The 16173-nt window shown below is 41.4% G+C and overlaps 1 protein-coding gene across 5 annotated transcripts in view; it reads right to left on the bottom strand.

Annotated features, from left to right (window-relative positions):
• The window catches only part of dnm2.L (dynamin 2 L homeolog), a 72600-nt gene that overhangs the window by 17414 nt on the left and 39013 nt on the right, over positions 1-16173 (bottom strand). For 2 of the 5 annotated variants that reach the window (XM_041584790.1, XM_041584788.1), the window contains exons 10-15: positions 15677-15815; positions 9601-9687; positions 8626-8696; positions 5841-5870; positions 4374-4425; positions 1718-1729 (exon numbers count right to left, since the gene is read on the bottom strand). In XM_041584790.1, coding sequence (XP_041440724.1) covers positions 1718-1729; positions 4374-4425; positions 5841-5870; positions 8626-8696; positions 9601-9687; positions 15677-15815 — 391 coding nt within the window. 5 annotated transcript variants of the gene reach the window in all.

Genomic DNA, 16173 nt, shown 5'->3' with positions numbered 1-16173 from the left:
GGCGATGCGCTTTTCAACAGTCGCCTGAAAAAGCCTGGCGAGGCATTTTCAGGCGACTGTTGAAAAGCGCATCGCCTCGTGTGGTTAGCACAGGCGTTTTTACATAGGCGCCCATACAAAACTGTCGCCTGCGCCGGTCGCGGCGACTGGCGCGGCGCTTTGTCGCCGCGACCGCAAACGCGTCGCTATCTCCCCGTGTGGAATAGCCCTTAGGCCACGGATATCCAAACAGTGACCCTCCAGCTGTCGGCGAACTATAACTCCCAGCCAAATGCTGTCAGGAGAGGGCGAATATACCTGTAACAGGCAGCAGTTGCTGATCCATTACAGCCACTGTCCTGCTAGGTGGATAGGATAATTGTCATTCAGCAAGAGCCAGAGAGCTGCAGGGGGGATAGCACTGTCTAAGCCATTACACATTTGGGTATTAAAGGAATTGTTCAGTATAAAAACTGGGTAAATAGACAGGCTGCGCAATACAAAAAATGTTTCTAATACAGTTAGTTAGGCAAAAATGTAATGTATGATGTATATAAGGCTGGAGTGACTGGATGTGTAACATAATAGAACACTACTTCCTGCTTTTCAGCTTGCCACTGATTGGTTACCAGGCAGTAACCAATCAGTGACATGAGGGGGCCACATGGGTCATATCTGTTGCTTTTGAATCTGAGCTGAATGCTGAGGATCAATTGTAAAGTAACTAAACAGTTATGTCCCATGTGTCCCCCCTTATAGTCACTGACTAACTCAGAGTTAGAGAGCTGAAAAGCAGGAAGTAGTGTTCTGGCTATACACATCCAGTGTATATTCGAATTTATTAGTGCAAAGAAAGAAAGAAAAAAAATTTTTTTTTTCCGAAATTCGACCTTTGCTAAATGGGTCTCTAACGTATGGGCAGCTTTAGTCAGCACGAAGGAGAAATAAATGAAGGAACATAAATGCACTTCTTTTATCTGCAAATGAACAACCATTAAAGGGAAACTATCGCGAAAAATGAAAATTTAATATAAGTAGGGATGCACAGAATCCAGGATTCGGTTCGGGATTTGGTCTTTTTCAGCAGGATTCAGATTCGGCCGAATCCTTCTGCCTGGCCGAACCGAATCCTAACTTGCATGGGAGGGAAATCACAGGACTTTTTGTCACAAAAAAAGGAAGCAAAAAAAAAAAAGATTCGGATCAGTATTCGGCCGAATCTTTCGCAAAGGATTCAGGGGTTCGGCCGAATCTTTCGCGAAGGATTCAGGGGTTTGGCCGAATCCAAAATAGTGGGATTCGGTGCATCCCTAAATAAAAAGAAATTAAGTCACTCAAATAACTGATTTAAGTACAAACAAAATAACTGCCTTTTGCACAAATCCTGCATGTAGAGAGACATGATGTCTAGTGATTTTAATAGAGTGAGCTCTAATACATCTTCTAGGCAAAAGGAGCCCCCCTATAAGATATATTGGATCATTCACCTGACACCCAACTGCTGCATGAAGACAGAATGAAGAGAAACAGATGCTGAGAGAGGGAAAGTGAATATATATTTGAGAAACGGTACCAATTTTTTATTGATTGTATTTAGAAAGTTTTTTATTTCAGTATGAGGAGGCTCATATTACATTTTTATTTTCGCAATAGTTCCCCTTTAAATATTAACGGGTGAAGTAGATTTTCTATGCTGATGCCATGAAAGCTCAGGCCACACAAATATTTGGGTACTTACCAATATCTCTCCCTTAGTTTAGGATGCGGAACAACAAGATTAGGGAGACACACAGTATAGAACAGGGAGTTTATAGAAATAGAAAAGGCAGGACGGCGGATGATAAAAAACAAACAAACATGAAATGGCAAGAAGAAGAAGAGGGGGGAGAAAATGACGTGCAATTAATAACAGTTAATATTTAAATTGTAGCAGTTAAAATAAAATACAAAAGATAAAACAAAGTCAGTAGTAAATTAGGGCAGTGCATGCCAATTGGATATTAAATGCAGGTGCAGGCCGTGCAGAGAACAGAGGGGGGGCTTCAGGAAAATCAAAAGATGGGAAGGGGCGACAGAGAACAATTACACCAGGGGATGTAGAGGGACAGGTCTTACTGTGGGTGCAAGTCACACAGTAGCTCAAGGTTTATTGGAAACTGCCATGCAAGCACCTCCCACACTTAAAGGGGTGTTTTTTCCACCTTTAAGTTAACATTTAGTATGTTATAGAATGGCTTATTCTAGGCAACTTTTCAATTGACCTTCATATTTTCTTTTTTTTTTTTTTTTTTATAGTTTTTGCATTATTTGCCTTCTTCTAACTCTTTCAAATGAGCCCCTCTTAGAAGCAAATGCTCTGTAAGGCTACACATTTATCATTAATTCTACTTTGTTCAGTCCCTCTCCTATTCCATTTCTATTCAAATCAGTGCATGGTTGCTAGGGTAATTTGAGCCATAGCAACCATTCAGCTGAATTTGCAAACTGTAGAGCTGCTGAATAAAAAGCCAAATAACTCAAAAACCACAAATAATTAAAAATGAAAACCAATTGCAAATGGTCTCAGAATATCACCTTCTAAATCATACTAACATAAAAAGCAAACAGCCCCTTTAAGGATACAAAAGTGTGTTATTGAAAGGTATCCCTGTCCTTATATATATTGCACAACATTATTCATAGTAAGTTAGGTTGAAAAAAAAGACACATGTCCATCAAGTTCAACCGTTTAAGTCAATATATAACCTGCCTGTCAGTTAATCCAGAGGAAGGCAAAAAACCGCATTTGAAGCCTCTCCAATTTGCCTCAGAGGGGAAAAAATTCCTTTTGGACTCCAAAATGGCAATGGGACCAGTCCCTGGATCAACTTGTACTATGAGCTATCTCCCATATCCCTGTATTCCCTCACTTGCTAAACACCATCCAACCCCTTCTTAAGGGTCAGTCCACACGAGCAGATTCGGGGAGGTTTAGTCGCCTGACGACTAATCGCCTCTTCTTCTGGGCGACAATCTCCCCGAACTGCCTTTGCGTGTCTTCCCATCCTCTATAATGAAAAGTCTTCTGCAGTAAAGCATATGCGGCGCTTCGTTTTCTGAAGTCGCCTGAAGTTTCCTCGTGAGGCGACTTCGGAAAACGAAGCGGTGCGTGTGCTTTAGCGCAGGAGACTTTTCATTATAGCGGACGGGAAGACACGTGAAGGCAGTTCTGGGAGATTGTTGCCCAGAAGAAGAGGCAATTAGTCGCCAGGCGACTTAACCTCCCCGAATCTGCTTGTGTGGACTGACCCTAAAGCTACTGAATGTATAAGAGAAAATCAAGCTTTTCCTGTGTATGAGGGGCGACCAATCAAGCTGATTGTGTAAATGATCAGGGCCACCGATGATATCCCATTTCACAAAACCAATTCTATTCCTTGATTGACAAATGGGGGGGGGGGGGCTTGGATATCAATGTGAAAGCAACTCTCCGTATCTTCCAGAGAAAGCCTGTTGTAATTGGGATGGAGGAGACCAGGAGCTTATCCTATTAGAGAATAGCAATCCTTTTCGGTGTATGTCAGTGGGAGAAGAAGCGGAGCTTATCCTATCAGAAAACAGGAACCATACACAGCACATGTAGGGACAATGAGTTTACCCAATCTGAGGGGTGGGTGTGGGTGTGTCCCGTACCCTATCGGCAACAATCACAGGTTCCACGTAAAGTAACACTAAGGGGCACATTTATCCAAATGTGATAAATACTCACTTATTTGATATTCATTCCTATGGGATTTTTAGAATCTTATTTACCATCTGATAAATATGCCGTTAAGGGTCAGGGCACACAGGCAGATTCGGGGGAAATTAGTCGCCCGGCGACAAATCTCCTCTTCTTCGGGGCGACTAATCTCCCCAAACTTCCTCCCCACCGGCTAAAATGTAAATTGCTGGCAGGATACCACTCGGAGCGATTTGTTTTCTGAAGTCGCCCAAAGTTTCCTCGTCAGGTAACTTTGAAAAATGAATCTCTCCGAGTGCCATCCCACCGGCAATTTAAATTTTAGCTAGCGGGGAGGCAGTTCGGGGAGTTTGGAGTCACCCCGAAGAAGAGGAGATTTAACACCAGGTGACTAATTTCCCCGAATCTGCCTGTGTGCCCTGACCCTAAAATTCCCATAGAAATGAATAGAAAGTGAGTTTTTCTGTTCAAATCTCACATTTTGATGAATCTGCCCCTAAGCCTGGAAGACATTAATCATCAACCAGCATACGACAAGGTAGGAAACCTTTGTTTGTTCTGCCCCAGAATAGGCAACAGTGGAGGTAGAAGTCCCTTCACTGATAAATGTGTGATGCCCTCTCCTCTCCAACTAAAATAGTATGAGACACTGCTGAGTGTGGGGCTGGATTACCTGGTTGGGAACAGCCCGCTTCTTGTTGAGCTGAGAGCTTCTCTGCTGCGCACTAGAGGAAAGAGAAAACAAATAAATATATATAATTTAGCAACTTCTCTAGTCCCTCACATAGGCTTTTCTAGAACAGATCATTATACCTCAAATCAAGGATACGTCAAGTAGCACAACTTTCATTTATGTGTAATCAACTGGCAACCATCTGTGCTTATATATCCTAAAGATACACAGACCTACAAGAACTGCAGAGGCGCCGCTGAAGATACATGGCATTATCCAGATGTTCTTTGCACCCTGAACTCTGCTCAACAGGATAAAATAAACAGACACAGAGTGTTGGCAGAGTCCACTTTCACAGCTATTAGATATGGATAGTGCCCAATGGGATAAGTTTATAGAAGAGCCCACATTGGGGAATAATGATGGGCTGTAACAAACAAGGGAAAGTTGTGCTCACCACTACTTTTTAAAACCTTTAGGCGGGGTGCAATGAGGCTGTGACCCTAAAATACATATAGACAAATACAAGAGTCCTCTGCACTCAACCCATTATCAATATATATAAGACAGAGACATTTTGTGCATACTGCTACTGAAAGATGCCTTACCCTTTAAACAAAACAGGGATTGTTTGTCCATATATTGCAATATATTTAAGCTGAACAACTACGTCAAAGTCATTCTTATATCTGGCCAGTCCTACACTCAATTTTCATCTGATTTATTAAGATGATGTCTTAAATATATTGATAATGGGTTGAGTGCAGAGGACTCTTGTATTTGTCTATATGTATTTTGTGGTCACAGCCTCATTGCACCCCCTTGTTTGTTATAGTTTATACAGGAGCAGTGACCAGCTCCATGTTGTAGCTACCACCCTTCCCAACTATAGTCAGGTGATCCCACTGGTGTCTAATAAAAGGGCAGCCAAGTTTGGGAGTTTTACTTTGAAAGCAGCAAGTAAGTTGCAGGTAAATCCTAGTCCCTGTGTAAAATGTATAATGAAGAGTTAGAGAGCTGAATAGAATTCTTAATGAATCAGATAAAATTGAGAGTAGGACTGGCCAGATATGGGATGACTGTGACGTAGTTGTTCAGCTTAAATATATTGCAATATATGGACAAACAATCCCTGTTTTGTTTAAAGGGTAAGGCATTTTTCAGTAGCAGTATGCACAAAATGTCTCTGTCTTAAATATATTGATAATGGGTTGAGTGCAGAGGACTCTTGTATTTGTCTTAATGGTTTTAAAAATAAGTGGTGAGCACAACTATCTCCAAAAAGATCAGCACTCTCAGGTCTTAAAAATATATAAACAAAATGTATTATTAAAATAACAGAGACTACCGTCTATCTATCTATCTATCTATCTATCTATCTATCTATCTATCTATCTATCTATCTATAATCATAAGATATACCAAATTAGGCCTCTGGAAACACAGGCTGCCGTAGAGAATACCCACCCTGGAATGAGCTGCTCTGTATAGTACACGCTGGGATGTGAGAAAATGAGGGAGCGAGTGGTGGATATGAGAACGCAGAGAGGCAGAAAGTGCAGGTCAAAAGGGGCAGAAAGAATAAAAACAGAAGAGAAAAAGAAATTAACAAAATAAGAAAAAACGTGGAAAGGAACGTGGAGAGCAACGTCAGGATTCGGAAACACAAGCATAATGGCGGTGCTAGTGCAATGTGGCAGCAGACAGTAGAGTGTATAAGTATGGTATAATAAGCATGCAACATGGTGGTGTTAGAAGCAAGAGTAAATGCAGGCAGCAAAACTAGTGTAACACATGCAACATGGCAGCAGTGTACTGGAAAGAATAAGCAGAGTAATAGGACTTGAGGCAAATGAAATCAATATATGAAACAAGTTAATGCGGCTAATGCGACCCCACACGGATACCTTGTAATGCTTTACACACATGCACAAACGAGCAACTTACTCCACAGGCCTCCCACAATCAAACAGCCCTGTTTATACTATGGCTAAAGGAACAGTAACATCAAACAATGAAAGTGTTTTAAAGTAATAAAAACATAATGCAGTGTTGCCCTGCACTGGTAAAACTGGTGTGTTTGCTTCAGAAACACTACTATTATTTATATAAATAAGCTGCTGTGTAGCAATGGGGGCAGCCATTCAAGCACAGGATACACAGTAGATAACAGATAAGTACTACTATAGTTTATATAAACAAGCTGCTGTGTAGCCATGGGGGCAGCCATTCAAGCACAGGATACACAGTAGATAACAGATAAGTACTACTATAGTTTATATAAACAAGCTGCTGTGTAGCCATGGGGGCAGCCATTCAAGCACAGGATACACAGTAGATAACAGATAAGTACTACTATAGTTTATATAAATAAGCTGCTGTGTAGCAATGGGGGCAGCCATTCAAATGAGAAAAGGCTCAGGTTACACAGCAGATAAGCTTTGCAGAACATAATGGCGTTATCTGTTATCCACTATTTAAAGGGTACCTGTTGGGTAACAATGTTATCCCCAACCAAAGGTGAGGGCTAATAGAGCCCGCATTCTGGTTGGGGATAACAGTAATTTTTTTTTAAAAAATGCCTCCCATCCAGCGCTACGCTACGGGAGGGAGCTCCCAGTGCGAGCAGCCATGTTCGGACACTCACATGCGCAGAACGTGCATGTGGCATCACGCGCATGAGCTTAATAAGCAATTCAGGGCATCTATTCATTATGCACGTTCAAGTGACCGGACATGGCTGCTTGCACCAGGAGCTCCCTTCCGGTGTGGGTAGCGTAGCACTGGCGGGGCATTTTTTTTTTTTTTTTTTAAAAAACGTAATGCGGGCTCTATTAGCCTGTTTGGAATAACATTTTTACCCAACAGGTGCCCTTTAAAAGGGAACTATAGAGAAAATTAAAATGTAATATCATACTGAAATAAGAAACTTTCTAAAGCAATTAAAAATTCTGTACCGTTTCTGAAATAATCAAGTGAAAATTAAAATGTAATATAAGCTTCATCATACTGAAATAAGAAACTCTATAAATACAAGCAATTCAATATTCTGCATCATTTCTGAAATAATCAAGTTTATGTTCACTATTCCTCTCTCAGCATCTGTTTCTCTTCATTCTGTCTTCATGCAGCAGTTGGGTGTCAGATGAATGATCCAATATATCTTATAGGGGGGCTCCTTTTGCCTAGAAGATGTATTAGAGCTCACTCTTTTAAAATCACCAGACATCATGTCTCTCTACATGCAGGATTTGTGCAAAAGGCAGTTATTTTGTTAGATTTTGTTTGTACTGGAATCAGTTATTTGAGTGAGCTCTAATACATCTGACACCCAACTGCTGCATGAAGAGAGAATGAAGAGAAACAGATGCTGAGAGAGGAATAGTGAACATAAACTTGATTATTTCAGAAATGATGCAGAATATTGAATTGCTTGTATTTATAGTTTCTTATTTCAGTATGATGAAGGTTATATTACATTTTAATTTTCACTATAGTTCCCCTTTAACCTGTGCCATATAGCATTTTTTCAATTTCAACCATTGCTAAACAGCAGCTAAAACTATAGTAGTGTTTCTGAAACAGTTTTACCAGTGCAGGGCACTATAGATACATGATATTTTTATTACTTTAAAACACTTATTTTTTGATGTTACTGTTCCTTTAAATGACAGTACCGGCACGCTGCAGCACAAGAGCTGACAAAAGGGGTCAGTGGAAGCCATTGGCCTGACATTATCAGGACTGGGCAGCTCCACGTTAGGGCAGGGGCACATGGGCAGATTTGGGGAGATTTAGTCGCCTGGCGACTAATCGCCTCCTCTGCGGGGCGACAATCTCCCCAAACTGCCTTCCGCCTGCTATAATGAGAAAAAGCCAGAGCAACAGCATTTCCAAAGTCGCCCGAAGTTGTCTCACGAGGCAACTTTGGGCGACTTCGGAATCGAAGCGCCGCGAGTACATTGGCGCAGGCGATTTTTCATTTTAGCAAGCGGAAGGCAGGGGGAAGGCAGCTCGGGGAGATTGTCACCCCTGCAGAAGAGGCGATTAGTCGTCAGGCGACGAAATCTCCCCGAATCTGCCCGTGTGCCCCTACCCTTAGTAAGGAAAAGGCTAATGAGGGGCTGGATCAGCAGAAGGCGGAGTTTCAGCTCTGTTCACTGCAGTCCATGCAGTCGATACATACGGTCTCTGCAGAACATATTAGAGAAATCTGGAGACACCATCAAGTGTAGGAGGGAGGGAGACTTACTTTGCAAATCCAATGAAATCCTCATGGTTGGTGTTGATGTAGGACAACTCTATGTCTATTAACAGGAGGATCTGAGGAAGCAAAGAGAGTATAGGCCAATCAGATCATGATCACTGAGCTAAGCAGCTGCACTATTATCAATGTTGCATTGCACACATAGATCTGTCACGTGCAAGTCTCTCATTGTACTGGTATGGCTAATAGGCTTAAAGGGGAACAATCGCGAAAATGAAAATTTAATATAAGCTTCCTCATACTGAAGTAGGAAACTTTCTAAATACAATTAATTAAACATTTTGCATTGTTTCTGAAATAATCAAGTTTATCTTCACTATTCCTCTCTCAGCATCTGTTTCTCTTTATTCTTTCTTCATGCAGCAGTTGGGTGTCAGATGAATGATCCAATATATCTTATAGGGGGGCGCCTTTCCTAGCAGATGTATTAGAGCTCACTCAAAAAGCTGATTCCAGTACAAACAAAATCTTACAAAATAACTGCCGTTGGCATAAATCCTGCATGTAGAGAGACATGTCTGCTGAAAGAGTGAGCTCTAATACATCTTCTAGGCAAAAGGAGCCCCCCTATAACATATATTGGATCATTCATCTGACACCCAACTCCTGAATGAAGACAGAATGAGGAGAAACAGATGCTGAGAGAGGAACAGTGAAGATAAAATTGATTATTTCAGAAACGGTAGAGAATTTTTAATTGATTGTATTTAGAAAGCTTCTTATTTCTGTATGATGAAGCTCATATTAAATGTTCATGATAGTTCCCCTTAAGGTATGACAATCCAAATTAAGGAAAGATCCGTTATCCGGAAGACCCCAGGTCCCGAGCATTCTGGATAACAGGTTCCATACCTGTATATATAAATTATCAGGAGATCAGGTTGGATTAATCGGAATATCTGAATACACAGGTCACTGCTGAGGGCAGCCCCTATGCATGTACTCAGTGCTAGAGCTCACCTGATCTTTCGTTTTGCCTTCCCTCTCTCGGACGTAAGTGGTGACGATTCTCTCAGTCTCTTCACGTAACCTCGGGTAGGAAGCCAGCTGCCAAACGTAAAGGTGGCGGTGAGCGATTTGGGCAGACATCAATTTAAACATAATGTACAGTGCAACAAACTGCGGGTGGGTGAAATGGAGGTAAACAAAAACCTGAATTTCTTTACACCCCCTAAACACAATCACTGACAATCTCTGGTCACACACTGGCAGATACGATTGGCCAATATGATTGTTTTCTGTGCAGACCCCCCTTCCCCCAAATTATCTGTTTGCCGAAATAAAATCCATGCTGCATTTAAAGTGCACTGGAGGCAAAATCAGATTCTCCTGTTTGTATTTGTGGTTAATGACCAGACCAAAAAGTACTGGGGCCATCGAAAAGGATCTGGCTGTGTGTGAGCGGCTTAAGGGTCATTAAATTAACTGTTAGTATGATGTAGATAGTGATATTCTGAGACAATTTGCAATTGGTTTTCATTTTTTATTATTTGTGTTTTTTGAGTTATTTATCTTATTATTCAGCAGCTCTCCAGTTTGCAATTTCAGCCATCTGGTTGCTATGGTCCTAATTACCCTAGCAACTATGCATTGATTTGAATAAGAGACTGGGATATGAATAGGAGAGGCCTGAATAGAAAGAGTAATAAAAATGAACAGTAATAATACATTTTTAGACTTACAGAGCATTTGTTTTTAGATGGGGTCAGTGACCCCCATTTAAAAGATGGAAAGAGTCAGAAGAAAAAGGCAAATAACTATAAGAAATAAAAAATGAAGACCAAATGAAAAGTTGCTTAGAATTGGCCATTCTATAACATACTAAACGTTAGCTTAAAGGCCCTACTATTGGTGTGAGAGGAAGGAGCAGATGCACACCCTTTGCTGGCACAAATAAAATAAAATTAAAAAAACGGAAACAGCAGTGGACGGTTACCCTTTGGCTTCAGACGTTGCCCTCTGACCCCGTGGTGTCATAGGTCGAAGGGAGAACAAGAAAAGCAAGGGAAGAAGCAGAGGGAAGAGAAGAACCAGTAACATACAGTGAAACGGTTAGTAAAAGACAGAATGAGAAAAGTGATAGACAAAGCCCGGGATAAAAAAAAAAAAAAGGCCAGACGTGTTTTGCAGCAACACCAGCCTTGTTTAAAGGAACAGTTTAGTGTAAAAATACACAAACAGTCTGTGCAATATAAAAAAATGTCTCTAATATAGTTAGTCAGACAAAAATGTAATGTATAAAGGCTGGAGTGACTGGAGGTGTAACATAATAGCCATAACACTACTTCCTGCTTTTCAGCTCTCTAACTCTGAGTTAGTCAGCGACTATAAGGGGGCCCATATGGGACATAACTGTTCAGTGAGTTTACAATTGATCCTCAGCATTCAGCTCAGATTCATTCTGTGGCTACTAAAGCAAATAAAGTTCTGTCTTGCATAAAAAAGGGCATTGACTCAAGGGATCAAAACATAATTCTGCCTCTTTATAGGTCCCTGGTGAGGCCTCATCTGGAGTATGGGGGGCAGTTTTGGACTCCAGTCCTTAAGAGGGATATAAATGAGCTGGAGAGAGTGCAGAGACTAAGTGCAACTAAACTGGTTAGAGGGAGGGAAGAGTTAAATTATGAGGGGAGACTGTCAAGGTTGGGGTTGTTTTCTCTGGAAAAAAGGCGCTTGCGAGGGGACATGATTAGACTTTACAAGTACATTAGAGGACATTATAGACAAATAGCAGGGGACCTTTTTACCCATAAAGTGGATCACCGTACCAGAGGCCTCCCCTTCAGACTAGAAGAAAAGAACTTTCATTTGAAGCAACGTAGGGGGTTCTTCACAGTCAGGACAGTGAGGTTGTGGAATGCACTGCTGGGTGATGTTGTGATGCTGATTCAGTTAATGACTATAAGAATGGCTTGGATGATTTTTTGGACAGACATAATAACAAAGGCTATTGTGATACTAAACTCTATAGTTAGTATAGGTATGGGTATATAGAATTTTAATTAAAAGTAGGGAGGGGTGTGTGTATGGATGCTGGGTTTTCATTTGGAGGGGTTGGGTCTTTTTTCAACCCAATTTAACTATGTAACTATGTAACAGTTATGACCCATGTGCCCCCCTCCCTCAAGTCACTGATTGGTTACTGCCTGGTAACCAATCAGTGTAAACCAAGAGAGCTGCAAAGCAGGAAGTAGTATTCTGGCTATTATGTTACACATCCAGTCACTCCAGCCTTTATACATTACATTTTTGTTGGGGTTGTTCACCTTTGCTTTAACTGTTAGTATGATGTAGAGAGTGATATTCTGAGACAATTTGCAATTGGTTTTCATTTTTTATTATTTGTGGTTTTTGAGTTATTTAGCTTTTTATTCTGCAGCTCTACAGTTTGCAATTTCAGTAATCTGGTTGTTATGCTTCAAATTACTAAGGATGCACCGAAACCAGGATTCAGCAGGATTCAGCAGGATTCAGCCGAATCCTTCTGCCTGGCCAAACCAAATCCTAATTTGCATATGCAAATTGTCACAAAACACAGAAGTAAACATGTTTTCCCCTTCCCACCCCTAATTTGCATATGCAAATTAGGATTCAGATTCGGTTCGGTATACGGCCGAATCTTTCGCAAAGGATTCGGCCGAATCCAAAATAGTGGATTTCGTGCATCCCTACAAATTCCCCTAGCCTCCATGCATTGATTTAAATAAGAGACTGGAATATGATAGGAGGAATAGAAAGACGAGAAATAAAAAGTAGCAATAACAATAAATGTGTAGCCTTACAGAGAATTTGTTTTTTAGATGGGGTCAGTGACTCCTATTTGGAAGATGGAAAGAGTCAGAAGAAGAAGGGAAAGAATTATAAAACTATAAAAAAAATAATGAAGACCAATGGCAAAGTTGCTTAGAACTGGCCAATCTAGAACATACTAAAAGTTAACTTAAAGCTGAACCATCACTTTAATAGCACTGTATCGCCTTAATATATCTGATATCTGTTATCTGAATCTGAATAGAAAGATGAGTAATAAAAAGTAGCAATAACAATGAATGTGTAGCCTTACAGAGCATTTGTTTTTAGATGGTGTTGAAAACTGGAAAGAATTCGAAGAAGAAGGCAAATAATTCAAAAACGACAGAAAATCAAGACCGATTGAAAAGTTGCCTGGGATTAGCCATTCTATAACTTATTAAAAGTCAGTTTAAAGGTGAACCACCCCTTTAAGTCAGATAGGAGGAAAACTTTAGGAAGTGCTTTTTGTCATGGGACAAGGGAGTAGCCGGGTTTTATTTAGCAAGAATAACCACGCAAAGCAAATAAAAACCAGCAGAATGTACTGCATTAGCTGCCCTGGTGGTATGAACAATCCAGCAATGATTCAGGAAGTATTAGTCACTAGTGATACACTGGGATTTCTGCCATGAAACAAACACTGCATTATTTTGCTCAAGGCTATTTGTTGTGCTCACAGATGATTCATTCTCTGTATATTTGTCCTGTGGTGGCTACTACCCAAACAGCACCATCTAGTGGGCGTAAATGGTATAAAGGGTGTACGAGTAAAAAGAATAAAAGATCTGTTCAGGAGTCGACAAACACAGATATTTATCTTGTATAAAAAAGTCTGTATCATTCCCACACAAAGTGATTTTTCCTTTCCACCAGCCTGACCCCACTCACAGTCCTTTCCCAGCATTAGCTGGCACTTTTATTTGGCTGAGGCCTTTCATTGTTCAGGGTCTGGCAGCCTCCACTGGATTTTCTAGCACAGGGGGAAATATCGGGAATAAGTAAATCGGTGGCTTTCAGAATATTCCGCCCTCTGCTGGCTCGCCGCAGTACTGCACTTATACAAGCAGACACTGTTCATGAGAAGTCAAAGCCTATCACACAGATGTAGTCCAGCAAAAAGTAAAGGTGGCCACACGTGGGCTGATAAAAGCTGCCGACAGACCACGCCGGCAGCTTATGGAGCCCTGCGACGAGCTTTCCCAATCGATATCTGGCTGAAAGATGGGCAAGATGTAGATCGGACAGGGCTAAAAATCCCGTCGTTCGTTGATGAGATCCCGCAATCCGACCGCCCATATTCCTTTCGTTACGATCGGATCAGCCCAATATCGCTCACCTCAAGGTGGGCATATCGGAGAGAGATCCGCTGGTTTAGCGAAATCACCAAACGAGTGCATCTCTCTGTGTGTGTGGCCACCGTAAAAGGGATGGTTCACCTTTAACTTTTAGTATGTTTTAGATTGGTCATTTTTAAAAAACGTTTCGCTTGGTCTTCATTATTTTTTAAATGATTTTCCTTCTTCTTCTGACTCTTTCCAGTTTTCAAATGGGGGTCAGTGACCCCATCTAAAAACAAATGCTCTGTATTGTTATTGCTCCTTTTTATTAATCATCTTTCTATTCAGGCCTCTCCTATTCATATTCCAGTCTGTCATCCATATCAATGCATGGTTACTAGGTTAATTTTGGTCCTAGCAATCAGACTCCTGAAATTGCAAAGAGCTGCTGAATAAATAAATCAAAAAACACAAATAATAAAAAAAAAAAAAAGAAAAGCAATTGCAAATTGTCTCAGAATATCACTCTCTACAACATACTAATGAGGGGAACAACACCTTTAAGTAAGTCTGAAATAGGTGCAAGCTGTTAGTATTCCAGCATTGAGGGGTCATGCTTATCTCACAGATGGAACCCAGTAAAGAGTCACTGGGTGGAGCACACAGACTAAATTTAGGGGGAACTTTTATTACTGCAGGGATGAGGGTTAAGGCCTGATATAGAGCTCAGAGGAACACAAAGTAATTTACTGGAAAAATGTTCTGCAGTGATGAGCGTCTGTATGAAACCCATAAGATGTCTCTTACTTCAGAGAGAGATGAAGCTTATATTACATTTTCATTTTCGCGATTGATTCGCCTTAATACTTCAGTGTCTAAGTCTATGCCAAGGATAGAGCCCAGGTGATACTAGTGAGATGGAGAAAGCCCAACATCGGGGAAAATGTCTAGTCATCGGTATCCCACAGATGGAGATTGGAAAAGGGTACCTGGGTGGGCCACACATAATAGACTGGATAATGTGTTTATTATATGCGTGTATGGGTTTAAACAAATCCTTCTCCTGTTTTTCTGTCTGTGACATCATCCAGCCTAGTTACAGGCTGGCGAGCCATCCGATTGGCTGAGCACTCCAGTGCATCCTTGGGAGAAAGGGAGTGCCTGACTTTGGAGCCTTTTGTACAGGGTCTCCAACAGAGCTTAACAGGGGTTGTATGCTGCAACATCCAGCCAGAAGCAGTTTGTGTGAGACTGACCAGTGTAGAGAAGCTGCTGCAACTCTGGAAGTACAGAGAGAGCCCATCCTGTTCCCTGCCAAGCTGCTAGAGACTCAGGAGGAGAAAGGTGCCACTGGTGAGAATGATCCTGCTGCAGAGCTGCCTGTAATCTCCAGTGTGACTGCCTCAGAGAGCACCCAAGGGAGGATACTGGCAAGGATACAAATGTGGGGCCCCAATTTGAGGACAGGTCTTGTGTATATACCTGTTACGTGGGAGTAACTGCTAAGTTCCAAAGGGAGAGGCACTTTTGGGAAAGGCAGCGCTACCTGGGGTAAAAGAGCTCTGGGGAAGGGACATTTCTGCTGAACTGAAATGTGTGGTTATTTACCCCTTTGATAATAAAAAGGACAGTGTTGTAGAAACAGTCAGGTACCCAATAGTGAGTTAGATAGGACCCACATGTCCCCAGTGCAGGAGTGTATTATATTTCCAAAGTTCTTTCACTACTGTTTATATAAAGTTTATCTGTTTCATTTGCAAACTGTGTTTTATTTTTCCTAGTGGAAATCCCATGAGGTGTGCTCCTCAGTGTTGCATAGGTGGAGGCACTGCGCTGTAAATCCCAGTTCCCAGTACTTTTCATACGCAAAAGGGACTCAGGGTCCTTGGATTGCCAAGGGTTAATTGCTATTTAAAGGGACAGTAACCAAATTAGGATTACATGCGTATAATATATTATATGATTACCTTGGAGGTGCACTGTCGCACAGTGTTGATGAGCTCCTGGATGACCATATCCACACATTTCAGACACGGCTCCTTCAGCTTTACAACCTGTTTCTTTACAATGGCCTCAAAAGCCATGTCTGGTGTGAACAGCCCTGTCCTGTGGGAGGGAGGAGAGAAGGATGTGACAGATCAGAGGCCAGATCCATATATTTTAGTGGAGAGATTAAGTAAAACAAACTGCCTACAAGCCTTTTTACTGGTCTCTACCCACAATTTCTAGGTATTCCCCTGCTATTGAAAGTAGTAGCTTGTCTGTCAGTTTCTGCACGGTTTGTTCTGTGTATTGCAACGGCTATCCTATACACACACAGAAGTCCTGGGAGTCACTGCCAAGTGTTTGTCATCAACACTTCCCTGTTCGACCATCTTTTATATAATGTTGAAGCAAAGCTTCCACCTCTTTGTTGGTTTAATTGAGCCTTAGATACACACACACACACTGCTTCCACTGCTGC

Source organism: Xenopus laevis, chromosome 3L (genome assembly GCF_017654675.1).
Source record: "Xenopus laevis strain J_2021 chromosome 3L, Xenopus_laevis_v10.1, whole genome shotgun sequence".
Taxonomy (NCBI): domain Eukaryota; kingdom Metazoa; phylum Chordata; class Amphibia; order Anura; family Pipidae; genus Xenopus; species Xenopus laevis.
This window is presented reverse-complemented; position numbering and strand designations above follow the sequence as displayed.